This window comes from Purpureocillium takamizusanense, chromosome 6, assembly GCF_022605165.1.
Source record: "Purpureocillium takamizusanense chromosome 6, complete sequence".
NCBI lineage: Eukaryota > Fungi > Ascomycota > Sordariomycetes > Hypocreales > Ophiocordycipitaceae > Purpureocillium > Purpureocillium takamizusanense.
Genome location: NC_063073.1, coordinates 1891498 through 1915373, shown reverse-complemented (window position 1 = coordinate 1915373; position 23876 = coordinate 1891498). Strand labels below are relative to the sequence as shown.

At 60.8% G+C, this 23876-nt stretch overlaps 4 protein-coding genes across 4 annotated transcripts; 3 read left to right on the top strand and 1 right to left on the bottom strand.

Annotated features, from left to right (window-relative positions):
* Positions 1–126: 126 nt before the first annotated feature.
* Positions 127–11386, top strand: JDV02_007071 (uncharacterized protein). The gene is made up of 2 exons (XM_047988526.1): positions 127–10098; positions 10176–11386. The coding sequence occupies exons 1-2, from the start codon at positions 600–602 to the stop codon at positions 10265–10267; spliced, it is 9591 nt and encodes a 3196-aa protein (XP_047844524.1). The 5' UTR covers positions 127–599; the 3' UTR covers positions 10268–11386.
* On the top strand, positions 10281–17575 carry JDV02_007070 (uncharacterized protein; the record flags this gene model as incomplete). The annotated part of the gene is made up of 1 exon (XM_047988525.1): positions 10281–17575. The coding sequence occupies one exon, from the start codon at positions 10281–10283 to the stop codon at positions 16908–16910; it is 6630 nt and encodes a 2209-aa protein (XP_047844523.1). The 3' UTR covers positions 16911–17575.
* On the bottom strand, positions 17461–19990 carry JDV02_007069 (uncharacterized protein). The gene has a single exon (XM_047988524.1). It carries the CDS (start codon positions 19842–19844, stop codon positions 17766–17768), a length of 2079 nt encoding a protein of 692 aa, XP_047844522.1. The 5' UTR covers positions 19845–19990; the 3' UTR covers positions 17461–17765.
* Positions 19991–21017: 1027 nt separating this feature from the next.
* JDV02_007068 (uncharacterized protein) lies at positions 21018–23843 on the top strand. The gene is made up of 5 exons (XM_047988523.1): positions 21018–21315; positions 21388–21632; positions 21714–22189; positions 22248–22699; positions 22755–23843. Exons 1-5 carry the CDS (start codon positions 21267–21269, stop codon positions 23408–23410), a joined length of 1878 nt encoding a protein of 625 aa, XP_047844521.1. The 5' UTR covers positions 21018–21266; the 3' UTR covers positions 23411–23843.
* The last annotated feature ends 33 nt before the right edge of the window (positions 23844–23876 follow it).

The window sequence follows — 23876 nt, the reverse complement described above, 5'->3', positions numbered from 1 at the left end:
CGTCGTCGTCAAGGCACAGCACAGCGTCTCTCTCACCAGCGCTAGATGGATGGATGCACTGATGTACAACGCAAGTACGTACCTACTCCCGTTGCCACGCCCAAGCTGAACGGCGGCCAGGCCCGCCTCATCCATTGGCCCCTCCCCAAGGCCAGACCAGCCCTGGTCTAGCGCCCAAGCTGTCGGTCGGGGGTCCCCTCGTCACCCCAGCCACCGCTCTTGTTGTTGCGCCTGAGCGAGCGGGCGGGCAGCGTAACAGGCCCGTGAGGAAGAGGCGAGGAAGAGAGAGAGTGAGTGAGAGAGCGAGTGAGGAAGAAGAGCAGGGGTGAGCTTCACGCCGGTTCGTTCACCCATCCGCATCCATCTCCACCAACACCAGCCCCGAAATCAAAACAAGACGGCACTCACACTGTCACTTCCTCGCTCGCTCGCACGCACGCACGCACGAACCACTCTCTGTTCACTGAACGTCCCGCCTCGCCTCGCATCCCGTCGCCCATCGTCATCCATCGCATCGCGCGCACAGCACACTCACGAGCGTATACACACAATCGTCCACCACCACCGCCACCACATGCGCCGACGCACCGACGCCCACCATGATGCGAGACGCCCGGCGCCGGAGCCCAGAGAGCTCCCGGCGGCGCAGGCGAGAGAGTAGACGGGACTCGCGCGAGCAGCAGCAGCAGCAGCAGCAGCAGCCGACACCGCCGCAGCTCACCACCCTGCCGCCCATGCCCATGTCCCAAGAGTCGCTGCCTTACACTCATCACCCGCAGGCGACAACGGCGGCGCCCCCCATGACGGCCGCGACGGCGACGACGACAACGGCCGACCGCGGCGCCTACGACTATCCGGCATCCTACCAGCAGCAGTACCAGCAACCATATCCGCCGTACCAGCAGCAGCCGCAGCAGCAGCAGCAGCAGCCTCAACAACAGCCGTATCAGTATCCGCCCCATCCTTCGCAGCGCCAGCGCCCGCGCGCCCCCTCCAGCTCAGACTCATCGTCCAGCTCCCTCTCGTCGTCGCTGCTGGACATCTCGCGACACTACCCCCACACGAGCCGCTTCGGCGGCGTCTTCGGCACCTTCTTCCGCGCGCCGTCGGAGCGGTCGAGGCTGCGCCGTCGCAGGAGCGGTGGCGCGCGGAAGCGGCGCATCCTATATTTTGGCAACTCGTCCTCGTCCTCGGTCAACTCCGATCTCGCCTACGGCAATGGCTATATCGCAAGGCCCAAGGGCCGCAGCGTCAGCCCCCGCACGAGCTTTGCCGGCGCCGCCGCAGGCACCGCCGCTGTCGCCGGTATGGCTGCCGGTGTGGCTGCCGGGTCGTCTCAGCACTACCATCGCGGGCCCGCCGCCGGCTATGCCACGGACGGCTCGAATCGCGCAGGTCCGCGCAGGGCCAAGACGGACGAGGAGATCCTCCAGTTGGGACGCCAGCTGCAGGACTTTGCGCGCAAGCAAAACGAGCAAGATCTCAAGGCCGCGGGCCGAGCCCGTCCGTCCGGCCTGATGGCTGCTGCCGCCACCGTCAGTGACTTTCGGCGCAAGAAGCGCGACGGTGCCGCCAGCCGGGGCATCGGCAGCTCGCGCCCTCACCACGGGTCTTCGGGCGACGATTCCGACTGGGAGTCTGCCTCGGATGATGAGTCGAGCGATGGCGCCGATTCTGAGCTTGCGTACGGCTCGGTCGTGTCGCATGCTCTCCGGCCCGCTGCAGCGGCTGTGGCCGGAGCAGCTGCCGGAGCGGCCGTTGCGTCGACCGTAGGCGGGCGCTCCACGCTTAGAAGACAGACGTCTGCCGTTGATCCCCGGCTGTTTGGACCCGTAAACTCCCTCCATGGGCTGGTCACGCCTCAGCCCTTCAGGGATGGCGATTCTACCGTTCCGGCCGCGCAGTACCGCGACTTCAACAGGCTTCGACGCGCCGAGACTGAGCCTGTACGTAAGACGACCGACCCGACCAAGTTCGATGCGGATGCGGCTTCCGCATTCTCCCGCCAAGGTCTTCCTTACCGGTCCCGTCCGGAACCCGTTCCCTTGCAGCAACCTGTCCCAAAGACACCAGTCTCCCCCAAGGTGTATCAAACCGAGAAGCTGGAGGAAGCCAGCCGCAGGGACTCGCGAGACCATCGCACCAAAGCGGAAGACAAAGGCCTCAGTGACGTGGCGATGGCTGGCGTGGGCATGGCTGCTGCGGGAGCTGCCGCCATGGCCTTCAACCGCAAGAAGAGTAGGGAAGAGCGGAGATTCGATCGTCGCGACGATGGGAAGGATGAGAGGAGTGACAAGCGCGATAGTCGCGAGTATCGCGAGTATCGAGACGATGAACGCCGAGATCGCGATCGCCGCTCCGAAAAGTCCGAAGAGACTGACAAGGGTTCCAAGCGCAAAGGCAAAGAGCCTGACCGCGACATGGACCGGCGGAGCTCCCACCGCGACTCGTATTCCTCCAAGTACGCCGACGACCGCGACCACAAGCGCTCCTCGCGACATCAAGACAACGAAACGCCCCGCAAGAGGCGCGAGACGACCGTGGACCACTACCCTGAGCCTCAGATCCGTACCTACCGGAATGGGGAGATCGAAGTTGAGCTAGACGGCGAGGGGGGAAGCAAGTTGTCGCACACATCAAGGCGAGAAAGCCGCAAGTTTGACGACCGGGACGACCGCCGTGGTCTCTATAAGACCGAAAAGGCAGGTCCCGAGAGCGCTGATGGCCCAGGCAACCAACCGTCCCAGAGAACTCCCGTTGACCCTTTCCAGTATCAGATTCACGACAACGGCCTGGCAGCACCGGACGCAGGGCCTGCTCGCCCGTTGACACCAACCGTGGTAACGGTTGATCGGGAACCGACGTTTGATAACTGGCCGCCCAGGCCGTCAGTCTCGGACGCTAGGCTGAGCCGCAAAGACTCCTTTGAGATTGAGCAGATGGCCGAAGACTACAAGAAAGGCGCAACGGGTGCCCCGCGCAGCCCCGAGCCCCGTCGACGCGACGCGTACGATGAGGGAGAGAAGGCGGCCAAAACCATCTACGAAGAGACCAAGCACTCCACCATCCCGGTCGCAGCAGGTGCAATTGCAGCCGCTGTTGCCGTGGAGACGATGAAGTCTCGATCTCGGTCTCGGTCTCGCAATCGCCGTGACGAGCCCTCGGATGGCGACAGGCAGGTGCGGCAGCGCGATGTTGATGAAGTTCAAGAGCGCGCCAACAAAGAATACCGCGCATACCGAATGGCAAAGAAGATTGCCGAGGACCAAGATCGATCTCGCAGTCAGACTCCGGACCGCTCCGTCATGGATCGGTACAAGGATGACGCCACGGACGAGGTCAAGATTGTCACGCCGCCGCAATATGAGGACAGCCACCACGACCCCGACAAGAACCCATACGATAAGCCCGACGCTGACGTGCGAATCGACAACAAGATCTTCCCCAGGGAGATCCACAAGTTTCGAACCAACGGCCTGGACGCACCGCTGTTCAAATCCAGAGACCCTTCATGCGAGAGGGACAGACCCGTGCTCAACCTGGTGTATCCCACGCCTGTGTCCAGCCGCCAGCCCACGCCGAGCCCGGAACACGCCAAGCAAGACAATGATACGCAACAGCGGCGCGAGCCATCGTCTGGGTCCGTCCCTGATGCGATAATCGACGCAGGCGATGACACCGCACAGCCGTCCTCGGCCAAGTCTGTGAAGTGGGGCGAGAACTCGACTAAGAGCTTCGAGGTCGAGACCCCTGAGCCGCGGAGCGACACCGAGCCGAGCTGGGACAAGGCAGAGGAAAAGTCCAGGCCACGTCTCAACCAGTCGAGTCAATGGGGTATAATTGCCGCGGCCATTGCTGGGAGCAGCCGCGAACCGGCCAACGAGATCGAGGTGAGAGAAAGCAAAGAGCATGATGACCCCAAGCCTCGAGATTTCGCTGCTGGCGTGCCCGAGCACAGCTTCGCAGACGAGTCTGGAGCGCCGCCGGTCCCTGGCCCGAAGCCGCCGAGCCCGCACCCGGAGAGGATGCCGGGCGGTTTCGGGGATGACATCGAGTTCGCCGCCACCCTCGCTGCCGGTCTCAAGGACACAGGGTTCGACCCTAACATCGTAATCGACGACCCGGGATATCGCCGGCGCAGCTCTCCCCCTGGTGAAAGCGAGCCTAATGGAGATAGCTGGAACCATACGCCACTCGCGGATGTCGTCGCCAACATGACTGGTGCCCGTAACGAGCGGTCCGTCCCCGAGCCCGGCTATGTCGTCGGCGAGGTCGAGACGCCCAGGGAAGAGACTGCAGCCACTGAGTGGGCCGAGGTCCCTGCGAAGCTGAGCAAGAAGGAGAAGAAGCGGCTTGAGAAACTCAAACGTCAGTCCGTCGACGTGTCCGAGCCGACAGCCGAGAGCTCAGAGACACCAACATTTGACGACTCCATCGACGTCCCGGACAAGCTCAGCAAGAAGGAACAGCGGAAGCGCGACAAAGCGGCCAAGTCGCTTGCTCAGGACGAGCCGCCAACCTCCGTGACCGCTTCAGAGCCTGGCCAAGGTCATGACGCCGGCGAAGACTACTGGGAAGAGACTGGGCCCAAGAAGTCCAAGAAGAATCGCAAGAGTCGAGACCTGGAAGATGACGCCTCCTCCAAGGTCTCGGTCCCCACGAACGCCTTCGAAGACTTGCAATCGCTCCGGAATGTTGACCCTAACGATGAGTGGGACACGGCCAAGCAGTCCAAGAAGAAGTCAAAGAGAGATTCTGGTGCCTATGAGTCGGCATCCCGCGCTGCGTCTGAAGTGTCCGCCGAGAGCTCGAGTAAGCGGAGCAGCAAGTCCAAGCGAAGAAGCGGCGTGGATGACGACTTCAACGAGTACGGGGATGGGCCACCTGACACCAGGAAGAGCGACCCCTTCGAGGATCGCGAGGTGACATCTGTCGTCTCGGAGGGTCGATACGACGATGACCGGAAGCGCGAGAAGCGCGAGAAGCGGAGGTCATTGCGCTACGACGACGACGATACTAAGTCGGTCGCCTCGGCTCCGGGAGGCTCGTCCCGCAGAAGCAAGGCTAAGGAGTCGGACACGAGGTCGTCCCGGTACGACGACGACGACACCAAGTCAGTTGCATCGGCACCGGGCGGCTCATCGCGTCGCAGCAGAGACAAGGACTCGGACGGCAGGAGGTCGTCGCGCTACGATGACGATGACACCAAATCTGTGGCCTCGGCACCGGACAGCTCCTCTCGCAGGAGCAAGGACAAGGATGCGGAGAAGAGGTCAAGTGGTCTGTTCTCCAGCATCTTCAAGTCCAAGGACGACAAGAAGGATTCTTTTTTAGGTAATGCCGGCACCCCTGGCGCAGGTGCCGGCTTTGCGACTGCTGCCGCCGCTGCCGCGGCCTACGTGGCAGCCAGTCGCTCACATGCCACCGAAGATGACTTCGAAAAGGGGGCCGATGTGTCAGACCGCGCAGAAGGAGCGCGGGACTTTGACGCCATCGACCCCGAGGTTGCTCCCCGAGCGATCAAGCCCGCCATTGACCCCCAGTATGGCGACCTTCTCCCCCTTCCTCCCAGCGAGCCGGGCAGCCCGACACAGTCCCCCGAGGAGCTACCAACCCTTCCCGATAGTCGCCCAGACACCCCTCCCGACGAGCGCAACTTGAAGCGCGAATACAGCACCCACCTCCGTCGCCGGAGCGCTCAAGAGACCCCCATCAAGTCTCCCAGTCGGACTGCCATCCCCATCTCGCTGAGGCTGGGCCAGAGAGCCAGTCCCAGCACCCCTGGCTCCGGCACGTTCAGATCCCCGCCCCCTGACTCTCCCAGCAGCGCTCCCGAATCCGCTACCCGACGGCAAGCACGCCACATCTCCTGGGACAGTAGCCGGGAGATCAAACCTCTTTACCTTCTCGAGCACTCGAGGCACAGCTCGGCCGATGCCATTCCCCAGCAGACCGACTTGCCCGAGCTGCCACCCAGCGAACCGTCCTCACGGGAGTCACCCGCTCCCGAGTTCGAAGACGCGTACGATGCTGTCCATCGCGGACTGAGTCTGGAGGATCTCGCCGATACTGGCCTTCGTATTGATACCGGCATCGCTCAGCTTCCCCAGGAGCAGGATCTTGCCGGGTCGCAGGAGACGACGCCCAAGGCAGACGCAAAGCCCGAACTCCAGGAGCTGCCCCCGCTTCGCAACGATGAAGACCAATCGGCCATGTACGTTGAACCTGATCCTGTGGAGCCCATGTCAAAAGATAGAAGCTCGTACCTGCTGCGCTCCACGCCATCGTCCGTCAGATCTAATAGGACCATCGACAGCGACAACATCGCGTCGGGTCCCTGGGACTCCAGCCCCTCCAAGAAGCTGAGCGTGGACGACGCGTTACCGGATGTCGCAGAAGACATGACGTCAGCCGACGAACACTTCTCTGATGCGCGGGAAGGCACGCCGGACAACGCTTTCGAGGAGGCCGCTTCATGGCCCGCGGAAGCTGCAACTAAATATCAGCCCATTGAGGAGCCTTTGCTCGAGAGGGCCATGCCTGAGACGACGTCTACTACTGAAGAAGCTGAGCCGGACGAGTGGAGCACGATGACAGCCAAGGAGAAGAAGAAGAAGGCCAAGAAGGCGCGCAAGAACAAAGGGCTGGATTTCGCCGAGGCGGCTGCGGCAACTGCAGCTGTCGGTACTGCCGCTGCGGCTGTTGCTTCTGCTATGGCAGATGATGCGACAAAGGACGATGCGCCGTCATCTCAACCCGACCCGTCTCAGGATGAATTCGACCAGCCAAAGAAGGGGAAGAAAGGTCAGAAGAACAAGCGTAAGTCTCTGTTATGGGAAGACACTGTCGAAGACAAGGCCGTGGAGCCAGCCAATGACGATCCGGTTGTGGTGGAACGAGTCGAAGTTCCAGAGATTTCTGTAAAGGACAAGCCGGCTCCTGCAGAAGTGTCAGATGACGTTCCTGCGAATGGCGCCTCAGAGTTGCGGCCTCTCGATGTTTCCACCGACATGTCCTCGAAAGATGAGACTCTGAGGAGCCCTCTAGAGGGCTCAGCTCCCCAGGCGATCGATGATCCAGTTGAGATCATCACGGACACAAAGCTTGGTGCTCCTGATTTAGCCGAGGCTGCACAAACAGTCGACGCGTCAGCTACAGAGCAGGGCTCCGAAGAGAGCTCCCGCGAAGCTGTCCCGGCACAGCCTATCGAGGAAGACTTTTGGACGGCTCCGACAAAAAGGGGCAAGAAAAAGAAGGGCAAGGCGGTCATCGCGGGGGACGAGAGCCCTCCCACGGAGATTGAGACCCCGATGCCCGTTGAGTCTGCCGAAAGTACCCCCGAGGAGACGCTGGAAGTCACTGAGCCTCCTGCTCATGAACCGACAATACCAGCCGAAGAGACGACAGTAGCTGATCCTGGAATCGCGGCGAACGAGCCAGTTACTGCTGCCCTCGAGACGGAGGCCGCGACGGAAGCCAGCCCGGACGACTTCTGGTCCGCCCCTGCTACCTCTAAGAAAGACAAGAAGAAGAAAAAGAGGGGAAAGCAGGCGGCCATGGCTTGGGATGGCGACCCGGCGCCGGCAGAGAGCGGGACTCAAACCCCTGCTGAGACTGTCGACGCGGAGGAGTCTTCCGTCAAAGAGCTCCCAGAACCCGCCAGCGAAGCAAGAACGCCCGACGTGGCTGAGACTAGGGCCCAGACAGAAGAAAGCATCTCTGCAGCGGAACCAGCCGCCGAGGCCGATGCTGAAGACTTGTGGTCAACCCCAGCCTCTTCCAAAAAAGACAAGAAGAAGAAGAAAAAGGGCAAGCAGGCCATGACCTGGGACGAGCCTCAAGTGGCGGAACCTGATTCCCAAGCTGCGTCTGCCGAGGAAGAAAAGGGCGCGGATACGCTCGCCAGTGACCAGCCTTCCGAAGCCGTACAGGACGAAGCCAAGAGCCTCGAAGTCGACCCATCTGTGCCAGCGACTGAGGCCGCCATGGGCGAGCCTGCGCTTGTTGAGCCTGAGAGCTCCAGTCAGCAGGAAGCTATTGCGTCTGTCTCCGACCAGCCAGCGACGACTGATCCTGACGACGAATGGGCAGTCCCCGTGACGTCAAAGAAGGACAAGAAGAAGAAAAAGAGAAAGAGTCTTCAGCTGGAGGAGTCAACCCCCGCAGATCTCGCCGACGAACCTCCCGTTGAATTGAAAGAGCAGTCGGATCCTCCCGCCGCAGCAGACGGTGGCCGAGTTGTGGAGACGGCTATCGAAGATGCGACCTCTACTGCCCTTGAATCTGACTTTGCTCCCGTAACGAAGGGCAAAAAGAAGAAGAATAAGCGAAAGTCAGTGCAATGGGAGCCAGAGGAGACTGCCGCGGCTCTAGAGCTCGAACCAGAAGGCCTTGATAAGCCTCGTGACATCGAGTCTACCGAGGCAACCACCACTCCCCAGGAAAGTCTTGCCCAGGACGAACCACCAAATGAAGGCCGCGATGAGTCTTCTGCTGCCCTTACGGCGGCAGCGACGGCCACCGCTCTTGCTGCGACCTTCGGCCACGAGGCGACTACCGACATACCGGCAGAGGAAGCCAAAGAAGCCACAGAAGTAGCAGACAAGGAGGCCGAACAGCCCCGCCCGCTGGAGTCGCACGTCTCTGAACCTCTTTTCTCCCAAAATGATGGCCCTCAATTTACTCAGGAGCCGTCCAGTGTCGAGCCAACGCAAACCGACGAGCCGGTTCGGGACGAGCCTGAGGCTCTAGAGCCCGCCCCGGAAGCCATCCTTGAAGACTTTTCCGTTCCCAAAACAAAAAGCAAGAAGAATAAGAAGAAAAGCCAGTCAAGTGTTTGGGACCTAATTCAGGAAGACTCTACCCCAAAGCCAGAGGCGGAGCCGGAGACCACCGCCGTCATGTCACTTGACGACCAGGTGCCCTTGGAATCATCAGCAACGCAGGTCAATGAGGAGGACGCGACAACGAAACCCATCGATGACAAGTCAGAGCCCCAGATCCTGCCCGATGACCAAGCCTCGAAAGACTTGCCGGAGGAAGCACCCCAGGCAGACGGCCCCCAGAGCCAGTCAGAAGACGAATGGGACAGGCTCATCAGCGGCAAGAAGGCCAAGAAGAACAAGAAGAAAGGCAGCAAGTCCGTCTCCCCGGCGGAACAAGAGCCAGTGGAAGCGCCCAGCCCTGTACCATTCGTCGAGCCTGTCGCTTTGACGCAAGAGCCAAGTAGCCTGGGGGAGCCGCCCGCTGATGTGGCCACCGACCAACCGAGCCAAGAATCCGCCCCTGTCGACGAGTGGCCTCAGTTCACGAGCAAGAAGGGTAAGAAGAAGAAGCGTCAGAGCCAAATGTCCAGCGCGTGGGACGACGAACCCGCCGCTAGCGCGCCTCCAGCCGAACCAGTTGAATCGGTCGAGACGTCCGCGCCATCTGCTGATCCCGACGCTGAGTTTGAGGTTCCGAAGAAGGGCAAGAAGGGCAAGAAAAAGAAGAATACCTTCTCTTGGGACTCGCTTGACGTGGAGACGCCGCCTGAATCCGAGTCGAAAGTCCAAGACGCAGCTCTGGAAGATGTTCCGCAGCGCGAGGCGGAGATCCAACTGGAACCAGAGGCTGTGCTGCCTGTAGAGGCTGCAGCTCTTGCTGATATTTCGACTGAAAACACAACTGTCGAAGTCGAAAAGCCCTCGGAATCCGAGTCTAAGAGTGTGGCAGACGAATCGTCAAGGCAACCGTCTGCCACAGAGGCCGGTTTCGTTGAGCCCTCCGCTGCTGATGAGAGCGAGTTTCTCTTCCCTGCGAAAATGTCCAAGAAGGACAAGAAAAAGAAGAAGCAGCAGCAAGCCGCCTTAGACGAGGCGATGCAGCAACAGTCAGCAGAGATTACAGCCAACGACGACACGGTCACGGCAACGGGGCAAGCAGACTCGGAGCCCAAGGGTACCGAAAGCCTTTCATTGGATCGAGCTGTAGAGGAGACGGCGACGCCCGAGGCTGTGGTGACGACCGGGGAAACCGGACAGCAAGAGGAGGTGGCGTTTGGTGACACGCCTGGCGCCAGCGAGCAGCAGTCAGAGGCAATTCCTGATGACGAGTGGGGTGGGTTCAGTCTGAAGAAGTCCAAGAAAGACAAGAAAAAGAAGAAGGCTAAGAATGTCGAACCCGAAACACCACAGGAACCCGAGACTACGACGCCACTGGAGCCGGAGCCAGAGGCACTGCACACCACGGCAGATCAAGCAGCAGAGCCATCGCGAATGGACGTTGACTTCGTGGCAGAGATGGCCAGGGACAACGCTGAGCCTGCGCCCTCCCATGCAGAAGCTTCTGCCGAGACCCCTGTCGCAGAGGAGGCTGCAGTCCCGGACGAGCCCGAAAAAAAGGAAGAGGAGGACTGGAGCTTTGGTCTTTCGAAAAAGGATAAGAAAAAGAAGAAGAAGACCAAGGCTCTGGAGCTCGCAGCTGATGAAAGCTCGCCTTCTTCTGAGGCCGATGCCTCCCGGGAGGGGGACACTGGCAAGGAGCCCGTGGATGACTTCTGGAGCGCTCCTGTTTCGAAGAAGGACAAAAAGAAGAAGAGAAAGTCCACTCTTGCCATGGAGAGCGATACGCCCGATGGCAACTCCGCCCCGACAGAAGACAACACGGAGTCTCAGCCCCACCCGGACGTCGAGGCTGTGGCCGATAACACCGTCGACAATTCTGCAGCTGCGGCCCGCGATCTTGACCAAGCCCCGGCCATGAAAGAAGAGCTTGCCGATGCCGCTTCCATCGACCGTGTTGCACCCATCGCGGAAGAACCTACCCAGGACACTGTGCTCGAGCGCAGCCATGTTAAGGAGTGGCCCGCCGAGCCTGAGTCTCTGCCAATAGAGCAGGATCCCGGCGAGTCCAGATCTGAGGAGAGTATGCCTGAACCCAATCCGGACGACGAGTGGTCTGTTCCAGTTGCCACTAAGAAGGGCAAGAAAGGCAAAAAGGGCCGCAAAAGTCAAGTCGACGTTCTCCCTTGTCATGAGTCCACGGCCGACACTTCGAAATTGCCAATCACCGAGCCCGCCCCGAAGCCGGAGGAGGATGCTGCGGCTCCTGCTGATGCTGCGTCTGACACTGCACCCCTTTCCGCTGGAGAGCCTGTGGCTGTTCCTCAGACAGAAGACACAGAGATGGGTGAATCTTCTGTCACGCCTGTCAAGGACACTGAAATGCCGGACGCCACACGAGAGGTCGAGGGCCTGTTTACTCACGAAGTTGTCATCCCCGATGCAGATGCCGCAGTCCCAGACACTCCTGAGCACGAGGCAGACACTGCCAAGCCTGATGACGAGCCTGTATCGGAAACACAGCCCTCGGAAGACGCTGCGGCGGAAGACGCTTGGGACACGATGCCTCAACGCAAGCTTTCCAAAAAGGATAAGAAGAAGAAGAGGCAAGAAAGTCTGATGGAGGAGCCCGCGGAGCCTAGCACAAATGCACCCAAAGAAGACCCTGCACCTGTATCGCAGCATCCGGAGGAGCCTGTATCCGCTGCCCTCGACGACAGACAGACCTCGCCAGCATTTGCCGAGGGAATCTCGGCGGAACCAGAGGAGTGGCTGCCAACCAAGAAGTCGAAGAAAGACAAGAAGAAGGCCCAAAAACTGGCTGCCGCCGCTGCCATCGGAGCCGCCGCGGGAGTAGCAGCTGCTGGCCTCGCCACAGAGGATTCTACAGACACGCCGACGGACGAGGCACGGGAAGTGAAGCCCACTGAAGAGTCGTCGTCTCAACCAGCTTTTGGCTCGTGGGCCGATGAGATGGACGACGTCGCGCCAATTGACCAGCCCGAACACTCTCAAGAACCGCAGCCTACGCCAGACGTCGAAGACGATGGCCCTGGATTTCAATTGACAAGGAAAAAATCCAAGAAAGGCAAGAACAGGGGCAGAGAAAGTCTCGGCCCCGCCGAGCCCAATTCCGAGGCCGTCCCAACCTCCGAAGCGGAGCAACAACCCGGCCCTGCAGCCGCAGGGGACCAACGCTTGGAGACTGGCGGTGAGTTGAGCCGCGGGGTTGACAACGTCGAGCCTCAAACAACTTTGCGAGATTTCGAGCCCGCTGCGCCTGCTGAAGCGGAAGACGAATGGGCCATGCCTGTCAAGAAGAAGGGCAAGAAGGGCAAAAAGGCCAAGGGGAGCGGCACACTCACGCCGGCAAACGAGCCGGAACTCGTGGGGATGCCAGATGTCGCCGCGCCGGAGCAAGCTTCTGAAGATGTGCCCATTCCTGAGCCCGAAGATCTGAGCGAGGCGGCGGTACCAGAGACAACGTTACCGCCGTCGCCTGTTCCTGAACCATCCCAGCCTGCCCAGGAAGCCGATGACTGGGCCTTTACGACGAAGAAGGGCAAGAAAGGGAAGAAGGGCCGAAAGGGCAGCGGGATCGCGACGCCTGCCAATGAGCCAGAATTGCCTACAGATTCGCTGCCCATTGAGGTAGCTCAGGAGGCCACTGAGCAGGCCGCTTCGGACACGCCTCTCCCGTCAGATCATCAGGTCGTCGAAGCTCTGGAACCCGAAGTTGAACAGGTGGCCCTTGCACCTTCGCCGCCGGAAGATCGCGCCGTTGAACACGATGTCCTCATGCCCGACCAGTCAATCGAGCCAGAGCTCCCTCGAGAAGAGGCTGCTGTCGCTGCTGTTGCGGATGCCTCTGAGCCTCCGGTGCAAATGCAGGCCGAGGAGGCCACAGCTGACGATGCGTGGGCTTTTCCAGTCAAGAAGAATGGCAAGAAGGGGAAGAAGAGCAAGTCCACCAGCGGTTCCATGACTCCAGTCACTGCCTTGGACGACCAGGCAACCGTCGTCGACGATTCTATCGCGGACAAGGATCTCGCCCTTCCTAGTCACGAGACGGCAAATGCAGAGGAGAGCACGCCCATCGATGTACCTGTGGAGGCCGAGGCGTCGCGAGCCATCCAAGAGCCTACTCCTCCCATCGAGGCAGAGGACGAGTGGGCAATGCCACCAAAGAAGAAGAAGGGCAAGGGAAAGAAGAACAAGGGTATTCTCTTGTCCGCCTTTGAGGAGCCTACCACGGCGTCAGAGGAGACGGTCCAGACTGAGACGCCAACCGTGGACGACAGCCAAGCCGTTTCATCCGCAGCCATCGACTTCGAGCAGGCGAAGCCTGCCGCACTGGACTGGCAACCGGAACCTGAGCAGATGACTGCAGACGACCTCATGGATGTGGATGCCCGTGGAGAGCCGTCTGAGCCTGCACAAGATCGGCGGCCCGAGCAGACCACTACCGAGCCTGCGCCGGCGCCCGTCGAGGCTAGCCCCGAAGATACATGGGCGGTGCCCGGACGGAAAAAGTCCAAGAAAGACAAGAAGCGAAAGTCGAGCCAAGTCATGGTGCTGGATGCTCTACACGACGATGCTCCTGCCCAGGAGGAGCTTCCCCAGGAACATGCTGAGGAAGCACGCATGGTTGAGGGGGATTCTGGCGATCAACCAGCCTCCGATGATTGGTTCGACGACTTCTCTGTCCCGAAATCGCAGGTCTCGGTGGCGAAGTCGAAGAAGAAGAAGGGCAAGAAGGGTAACGAGATCGCGCCCGTGCTCGCAGCCCCGGCCAGAGAGCCCGCAGCAATGGAAGAGACGTCCGAAAAGGACCCGATGCCGATTGACCAGCTCACCCAAGATGTCGCGGAGGACATGGCTGGTGGTACGGCTGACGACGAGGCTACGGTGTCTGGGGCAAACACCTTTGACGATGTGTGGGAGAGCGATCCTAGGCTACCTGGTATCTCGGCGCGAAGTCAGGACATGAGCGCGTTCGGCGGCGATGATGCCCCAACTCAAGGCAAACCGAGCGAGGAGTCTTCACGGGATCTGCCAACTACGCCTACGAAGGAGGACTCGCGCGCACGATCAAGCTCAAGCGGCGGGGACGCGGCTGCCGCCGCCGGTGCCCTTTCCGGCGGAGTGGCCCTCTTGGCACAGAGATTCGGAGGCAGCAACAAGAAAAAGAAGAAGGGCAAGGGCAGCAAGATTGTGGACAAGCGACATCAGCGAGAGGACGACCTTTTCGATGACCCAGCACTATGGGAGGGCGCAGACAAGAAGAGCTTACAGGCGGACAAGGGGGCGATCATGGGAGACTCAGTCGCGGCAGGCGATCTGGATATGGGGGAGCCGAGCAAGGTCAAGGAGGTTCCCATCACTACGATGAGTGGGAGCTTCACGGAGTCGGAGAGTGGCTGGAAGGAGACTGCGCGCCAAGGCGCTCGTCTTGATGATGAGTTCGCGGGGAGCCCAATTCTTGGGCGAGAGGAGGCGAGCACAACAAGCGAGCACCACGTTGGGCTGTTGCGACGGGGATCCGAGGTGGAGGAGCCGGTAGGGGGCTTGCTGAAGGAGCGGGAGGAGGAAGAGGCGAGGCTGGGAAGTCTGTCGCCAGCGGTGAGCGAGTTTCGGCGATCGCCGGCACGCGCGTTGCCTGCGGTCGAAGAGGTGCCCGAGGCCGAAGACGAGGCGACCAAGCTCAGCTGGCCGACGCCCGAGATGAATCGCGACAGCGGCTTCGCGGCGGAGTCGCCCAACCCGACGAGACGGCGGAGCAACCTGTTTGGCGACGAGGAGACGCAGCAGCGGGACAGCGGAGTGCACACGGGAGACTGGGCCGAGGAGGGCATACCGCGTGCGATGCCGCGCACGCCAGAGCCATCACAAGACAAGAAGCCGCGACACTCGCCGTACGGGACCCCGGTGCTGGTTCGAGACGACACGCCGGTGCTTCGGGGGCCGGAGGGATACGCGGTGGCGACGCCGGAGCCGGAAAAGAGGCTGCGGAGGACGACGCAGAAGAAGAGCTACGGCGAGCTGGGGGGAGGAGAAGAAGCTCGGGGGGGCAGATGGCACGAGTCGCTGGACGCGGACAAAGACAAAGACAAGGAACGCAGCGTCAGCGACGGCGCGGCCATGGCCATGGCGGCAGCGGCGGGGCCTCGGGCCGAACCGCGCCGGTCCGCGTCCAACACCAGCCTCAGCCTCTCGCGCCACAGGACGCCTGAGCCGCTGCACTTGCGGCCTGAGAGCCCAGGCATCATCACCCGGGCGACAAGCACCACACCAACCCCCACCCCCCCGCCGCTCCGCCGCATCGACAAGCGCATGAGCGGTGACCTGCGGGCGCTCCGACAACAAAGCAGCTCCAGCAACCTTGCTGGCGGCAGCCGCAGCTCCACCCCAGCCACCGCCGCCCATGCCGCCGCTGCAGCATTGGGAGCCGCCGCCGTTGGAACCGTCGCTGCTGCTGCTTCCTCATCAAAGCTTCGCCGGGACCAGTCGTCGCCGTCGCCACCACCGGCCCCCGTCGCCAATGAGAGCCGTGTCCGCTCCTCCTCCAACAGGGACGGCGACAAGGACATGGCCGACGTTTTCGACGGCTACGGCGAGGGCCGCATCGGCTCGCCGCGGTCGCCCACCCGGCCGCACAGCATGCGCCGCCGCCAGAGCATGCAGGTTCTCGAGCTCGAGTCCCGCGTCCAGCAGCTCCTCGACGAGAACCGCGCTCTGACCGACGCCCGCGCTCACGCCGAGCAGAACCTCAGCCAGCGCGCCGCCAGCGTCCTCTCGGACCGTGACGCCGAGATCGAGAAGCTCAAGCAGAACCTGCAGTTCCTCCAAAACGAAGTGACGCGCCTCACCGAGGTCAACGACGGGCTCGCCAGCGCAAACGCCGAGCTCGCCTCCAAGGATAACGGCGCCCGCTACGCCGACCTCGAGGTCCGCCACGCTACCGTCTCGCGCGAGTTGGACGAGGCCCGCGGTGCCCACACCGGCTTCGACGAGTCCCTCCAGGCCAAGGACGCCGAGATTGCCGACCTGCGCGCCCAGCTCGAGGCGGCCAAGCAGCAGATCCGCGACATGCAGCGAAAGATACTCGACTCCAAGGCTGCCGATGCCCACTTCCTCGACATCAAGGACGAGGACTACTTTGACAACCGCTGCCAGCAACTCTGCTCCCACGTCCAGCAGTGGGTCCTGCGCTTTTCCAAGTTCTCCGACATGCGCGCCTGTCGTCTCACGAGCGAGATCAACGACGAGAAGACGATTGACCGTCTCGACAACGCCGTTCTCGACGGCTCGGATGTCGACACCTACCTCAATGACCGCGTCAAGCGTCGCGACATCTTCATGTCCATGACGATGAACATGATTTGGGAGTTTGTCTTTACGCGATACCTGTTCGGCATGGATCGCGAGCAGCGACAGAAGCTCAAGTCGCTCGAGAAGCTCCTCCTAGATGTCGGCCCTTCTGAGGCCGTCCGGCAGTGGCGTGCCGTCACCCTGACCTTGCTGTCGAGGCGCGAAAACTTCAAGGCTCAGCGGGACCTCGACACCGAGGCCGTCGTTCAGGCTGTCTTCCAGACGCTGTGCAAGATTCTACCCCCGCCCAGCAATCTGGAGGACCAGATCCAGTCGCAACTGCGGCGCGTCATGCGCGAGGCGGTCGATCTGTCCGTCGAGATGCGCACGCAGCGGGCCGAGTACATGATGCTGCCGCCCCTGCAGCCCGAGTACGACGCTGACGGCGAGCTGGCCGCCACGGTCCAGTTCGACGCGTCCATGATGAACGAGCGGAGCGGCAAGATGGCCGAGACCAACGAGGAGCTCGAGGCGCGCGGCGCCATCGTCCGCATTGTGCTCTTCCCGCTCGTCGTCAAGCGGGGCGACGACGCTGGCGTCGGCGAGGACAAGATCGTCGTCTGCCCGGCCCAGGTGCTCATCGCCCGCGACAAGAACAAGCGGCATCTCACGCCATCGAGCGACGCAGGCGGCGCCTCCCTCGGGGCACCCAGCCGCGTTAGCGTCGTGACTGAGCACATGGGCACCGAGGCGGAATACATGGAGGGCGGTATCTAGGCGCACTGATCGAGGCACACTCGCGGGACACACATGCACACACACGCACACAACACGGAGGCACACATATTCTTGGGCGCACGGCATACGGGAACATACAGGCACGGGCCCCGACCCTAGAAAGGGGAGGGGATTCAGGCATTGACTCTTCTTCTGGAGGTCAGCGATGACGCACATAACTCGGAGCGCGTGTATACCATAGGGATAAGGAGGGGGTTTTGGCACAAATAGGAGAGTGGGTCTGGCGAGAGGAAAAGCCCCAATGATGACGATGACGATGATATCCGCGAGAGAGAGGGGGGGACTGACTGACTGAGTTACGGTTACGATGTTTGATGCTTTGTTTGTGTGTTTTAGTTCTTGGTTTGCTGCATCATTGTATGGACCGCTTCCCCCAATTTTGTTTTGCTGGGAAGCTACGATTTATGGCTCTCAAATGTGCTTTTTTCTTTCTTCCTGCAACGTTTTGTTTGGTCTATTTCTGTGTTTGGTTTGTTGTGTCACGGCTGTATCTTACTGGCTTCTTGATCATTCCGAGTCCTGTGGTTTGGGCTGGAGAGACGGGAAAAGAGAAAAGCACAAATGTTGCGGTGATTTTACGCACGTAGACAAACTTAGTCGGTGATTTTAATCTGACAATCCGAGCAAGACATGGATGTGCGATGAATGAAAAGATCTGTGTTCTCACCGTTTCGTGCGTGATTTTAAAGTGACACTGTTCCATTGTGATACCACTACTGCTTCGTGCTGCCTGCATCTTACATGCCTCGGGTATCTATCTATTATCCATCTAGACATGGCCGCAGAGATGGGCAACACGTCCCTCGAGACCGTCCATCCCCGCCAGGCAATGCCTCAAGCGTCCCCCCCGCGCGAGCGGTCAATCGTCCACCGCCAGCCCTGCAGGGCCTTGGCCGCGCGCCGGGCCCCGTCGGCGCCGTGCGTCTGCTCGACCATGCCGACGAGCCAGCGGATGCGAGACGTGCGGCCGCGCTCGCCCTTGTCGAGGTCGCGCGTGACGACCTCGGCGACGTTGGCCAGCGTCCGCGACGAGACGCCGTTGGTGAGCGCCCGCTGGGAGGCGACGCAGCGCTGCACCTGGCGCAGCACTTGCCGGTTGTTGAGGTGCGGCGCCTCCATGAACCACCGGCCCATCTGGTCCAGCAGCTGCGTCTTCGCCTTGACCTCGTCGTCGTCGGCGGCCACTTCGGGCCGCGCAACCCTGCCGCTGACCGAGTGCCTCTTCAGGTTGAGGACCTGCCAGACGCGCGCGGGATCCATCATGGGGTCCTTGATCATGCCTTCGACGTACGCGGACCACGTGGACCACTTCCATGCTCTGACCTTGTGCCGGGAGCCCTCCTTAAGCTCGACGGCTTCGTACAGCTGTACTGCCTGGTTGTGGTCGTTGCAGGCCATTGCGATGGCTTGTATGGCATCCATGCGTAGGTGGCGAATCGGCGCTGATGTCAGGGCTTGGGCAGCGGTGTCAAACTCCCCAATGCCGTTCAAGCACGCGCAGACCTCCCGCAAGCCGTTGTCACGATTCTTCGACGTCAGAACGGCCATGACCAGCTGTGTCCAGCGCTGGCTCATGGCGTTATATTCGGTCTCCATCAATGCCTTGCCCCGCTCTCGGTCCAAAGTTCCAGTGGCGACGAGCCTGGCTGCTAGAAACTGCCAGAGCTGCATGCTGTTCAACCGTACACTTGGCTCCATCGCCGCCTTCTGGGAGGCAATAAATTGCCGAGTGGTGGCAGTTGGATCGTAGGCTTTGATAATGAGCCACGAGAAGCGCATGCGTCGGGATATCTCTGATACCCAGTCTTGCTCCTGCAAGTATCGCTCCATCGCTTCATCCAAGCTTTGGCGTTGACTGCCATCAAGTTTCTGTATAGCGTTGCTGAACCTTGCCGCCCTGGCCGACCAGTGTGGGAACAGGTTATGGCGATTGGCCTGAGCTGCCACAAATGCGTACGTAAACGCCGCGAGTTGAGTTTGGGGGATTTGCGCTCGCAAGGAAGGTGGCATCACATTCATCAACCTCCAAAAAAGCTGGACGTCGTGGTTGTCGGCGCTTGTTCCGCAAACCTGTTGCGCCAGCGTTGACCACAGCTCAGGGGCGACCAACAACGCGTTTCGTTGTCGAGCATCCGACATGGCTGCCAAGATTGTGCGACGAAGCATGGCAGCCATCTTGTTCGCAGTCGTGACGGAGGGGATGCGACTCCTCGTCGTCAAATCGAGCGGGTCCAGAGCGAGAAGCAAGCCATCGACAGTGAGCTCGCCACGTCCAATTCTTTGTCGCAGCGACCGTCGACAGGTTGTGCAAAGTCGATACAAAGCGGTCTCGGTGGCTTCGGCAAGTCCGCAGATGTGGGCTCTCAGCTCTGCGATCTCTGTAGGAAGGCCTTGCGGTGGCGCCGCTTCTCGCGATCTGTCTTCGGGTGCTTGATCAAGTGGCGCGTCAGCGCTGACGGCGAGAGCCTCCATGGCCACAACGCCCGCGGTCGCCGGGTCCGTGGTTGATGAGACAGGGGTCTTGTCTGCATCAGAGTTCTCGAGCCATCCCATGAGGTTGTTGAACAGCCCGGACACGCCGAGCTGTTTATTCTTCTGCCGTCGGTACGATGGAGCAGTGGGCGCCTCCCACTGAGGTATGCTCGAAGAGGGCACGTCGAATTGCCAAATGGGTGGAAAGGCCGACGAGGTAGACATGAGGCCTGTCATATGTCGCTTGCCCGCGCGGCGACGGCTCTCGAGAGGCCCCGCGTGGGAGTTGAGGGGTCGTCTGCATGGTGGCAGGACGGTTCGATGGTATTGCTCAATGGCCTGGGCGAGCATAGAATCGGTGACCCAGATCCCGACCGGACTTGAGGCTGTCGCCCGCCTGGACGCGACGCGCCGGCATGGCGCCGGGGAGCGCACGGGCATTGGCGGCGGGCGGAGAGGCGATGATTAACGAGGCTGTTGCTGCGTGATCATGAGGGGAGAGCAATGGCAGGAGACGATTGAGTCCGCCGGGCGAGACTGGCTGACGCTGCGTTTCGCAGTCTTGGAAGTTGCCAATTGGCACAAATAGCTGTTGAGCAGCCTGCGGTGGTTGGCTCGAGACTAGGGAATCTTGGTGTTCTGCCGGAGGCCGGAGAAACTTGAGACCGGGGCTGATAACTTTGGTCACTTGGTGGGTGTCGCACGGCTGGGGCAGCTGTGGTTTCTTGCGCGGAGCAGGACCCGCACCTGCGAAGTACCTGTACTGCACAGCAGACCGAGATGGACCTTGACATTGAGCCGCTAAACTATGGCATTCAAGTGACACAGTAACTGACCCGTCCGCCGCTCCTCACGCGCCCGCATGGATACGCATTTTGAATCATCCAGATCATGATACGTAACTAATAAGACAATGTGTCTATGTGGCCCGCTATCGGCAACTGAGTCCCATTGGATCATTTCCTCAGGCTCGAGGACAATGATGTCACCGACTGCGACGTGATAACTTCGGCTTATAGAGCCTGATAGCACCGAGGCTTTGCACGACACTTCGATGCTGGAAAAGGTCCTGGGCCTGCCATGGTGTCGGCCTCCATGGGGGAGCTGTAAGCTGGGCAGCAAGCGGGAGCGATGGCTAAGCCGCGCCAGTCTGCATCGTCATGTGGCTTTGTCTGTGTGCACATCAAGAGGATGCATCGGAGGCGCTGCCGTAGATGTACGAAGTACTAGGTAGGTAAGCTTCAAAGTACAAATATAGTCGAGAGTCTGGCCTGGGCTGCCCAGCGTGGGACAGACTCCAGGCAGCCCACCGTTTGGCGCGACGCGACGGGCCTCAGTGAGGTGGTGGCCACCAAATGCAAGGTTGTTGTGCGCTGACCAGTCGCGTCGGGTGTTGTCGATGGTTGAGACCCCCCTAAAACACGAAGCCTCCAGCGGTCAGGGTTCCCCCTCAATCTCCGGCTGATCCCTGCAGCGATGCCCACGGATCCTCGCGGCGCCACCCCGGAAACCCTGTCGAGCGCCCAGCTATCTTGGGCCTTGGCGTCGATTTACTTGGCCGGAGCAACAAATGAATCCCATCCATCGTCCCCTGAGCGCACACGTCTTCCTTCTGTACATCCTCGTTCTTGCCTACCTACCAACCTATTTTCCTATATCGGCTCACACCGTGCAGGGCGCACGATTTCTGCAGCTTTCTTTTATTTTTTTCCTTTTTCACGGCATACCACTGTCCTATCCCATCATCTCTTTTGTGCCCCTTTCCTTCTTGCTGCAGAGCTCAGTCGCGACTCTGCAGCCCGCGGCGGCCTGGCGCGCCGGCGCTCCAGGCTCTGCCCGCTCTCCAAGGTAGCACTCGCCGCGATGGAGCCCGTCGTCTACGATGAGACGCCCCTCGCGGAATACCTCAAAGGTGCGCATGCGCCGCTCCCTCTTGCACAGCCAGCTAGCCAGCAGCCGGCCATCTTTATTGACGCCGCCGCAGATGGAGGAGACGGTTCCGACGTCGACTGGGCGGCCGTCGACAGCTCCCCGCCACGTCCGCCGTCGTCGTCACGATGCGACTCCTCACCGCCCGCCAGCCCCTCTCCCTTTGCGCCCACCGGCCGCCCGCTGGTCAAGGCTCGTTTCCGCAGCGCGCCGTCGCCCGCGATACATTCTGCGATACCGAGCGCCATATCTACAGCGTCGCGCTCCTCTACGTTGCGGACCCTCCGGCGGAACTGCTCTGTATGTTTCGCCCCCCCCCCTTTTTGTTTTCTCCGCGACGACAGCGTCCTACAACCCAAGATGCGCTGACGCGCCGAGCAGGCAGCGGTAGTCGCGAGTATCGATCGCGCCGACAATGCAAAGTTCCTCGAGCAGTTCCGCTACACCATCATCGCGTCGCAGCTGCTCAGCGGCCACTCCATCGTCAGCCATCGTGCCTCGTTCACCTCGAATCCTAGCGGAGCCACGGCCGAGCCGAACCCAGCGCTTCTATCGACAGAAGGCATCGCAGCATCAATACTTGGCGCCCTGGCCGTCGCCGTGGTGTTGAGCTGGCTCCGTGGCAGCACAAAACCTTACATGACACGGAAGCGGCTCACGGTGCTGGTGGCCCTGGTCGCAGCCTCGGGCTTCGTCGGCCAGGTCTACATGAAGCGGCAGTGGCTGCGTTACCGACGCGAACAATCCCTGTCTGAAGTGGTTGCTTTTGTTGCCAACTCGCATGACTTTGATAGCGCGACCGAGGCAACCCTGTCGTTGGTGCAAGAGGTGGAGTTGGTTTCGCGGGGATATCGAATGTTTGTCGCCCCCATGTGCAGTTCTCGGATGGCGCGCCATCGTACTGACTTGATGCAGCACGGCACCCCTGCCGCCCATCAGCCGCCTCGAGGACCGCAGCCAGAGCCGAAAATGCGTGCGACTACGGCGTGCGCTCAAAAGCGCCCTGGGCGACTCCCTTAAGACGTACAACCACATCTCGTCTGTGGTGAGGGCCTTTTCGGAGCAGACGGAACTGGAAAAGTACTACGACATGTACGATGTCAGCGACTTGGATATGTCGGATGCGCTCCAGGGCTTCAACGAAAACGAGTTTGACGATGCCGAGTCGCTGAGGACGCTCAAGATCCTGGCCGCGCGATTCCACACGACGCGGAAGATGCTTCTCTGCGCCCTGCTGGCATTTGATGCGAATGGGGAGAGCAACGACCTGCTCCGGTGGAGCACGGCGGTTGAGTCGCTCCGCAGCCTAAACTCCACGACCAAAGCGTCGTACCTCAGGATGCAGTCCATCCTAAGTGAGGAGGAGTGTAAGTTTGACAGGTCGAAGATGCGCCGTGACCCAAATACTGACTCGTGACGCAGCCTTTCCCGTCCCAGCCACTCCCAAGATACCTCTCACGCCCAACAGGGAGCGCTGGCGCTCGCAGCTGCGCAAGCTCAACTCGCTGTCGACGGGGATCAGAGGCCTGCAGGCCAAGCTCCATCTTCTACGGGAGGAGTCGGACCGGGCGCTCGACGACTCCAACGACGTGTCGGAGCTGGGGCCGAACCTCATGTCGCAGTACGAATCCATCGGCGTGGACCTCAAGGAGCTCATGACGGCGTGGGAAGAGGGCAAGGCGGCGTTGGCTCTCGGCATCGATAGGAACGAGAAGAGGCTCTCGTCGATGAGCACGGCCCTCTCGCCGACGACGTCGCTCAGCGGTCTCACGACGGTGGGCGAGGGCGGGACGGCGGACGCGCTCAAGGCGCTGACGGGAGAGTCGCCGGCCAGCTCGGAGGCGCCGGAGCCCGAGACGCCCGAGGTGTTTGAGGCGGTGGCGCTGCCGCGACCGCGCAGCCTGCTGACGCGAGAGGAGCGAATCGCCAAGATGAGAGACGAACGAGAACAAAAGGCGCTGGCCAGGCAGCAGATGGACGCGACGAGGGGCATGTTGCGGGAGCTCGAGACGGTCATCAACCTGCGGCCGAGAAACCGGGCCAGCACCCCGGCGACACCAGGACGGGTGTCGATGTGAGCAGCAGCTCCTAGCTACTTACTAACTACCTACTTGTACAACACAGCACGAACAGGCGCACGGGGTTTCCGAGGCCCTTTTGTCTTTTCTCGAGGGCCGGTATTCCAGCAATACTAGGGGAAGGTGTTCACTTTGGGAGTGTTCCTTGTCCTATTATGGTGTTCATGGTCTCGTCTCGTACGAATTGGGAGGGCGTCTGGACTAGCATCTTACATTCTCTGGTATAGCTGCAATGTTTCATTGAGTTGTCGATAATCAGTGGGGTCCTACCTATAGGTAGTAGGACTGTAGGGAATCAAGATTGATCAGCAATTGAAGCCCGCCCGGCCAGTGCCATGAAACACTTTCCAATAGTACTAATGATACCTAGGTACCTAGTAGGTAGGCAAGTGCCTTACCTAGGAACAACCTTGGAAGCTTGGGCTCACCCGAGCTATACCACGAGAACGGGTGGGCAGTCGTGCCT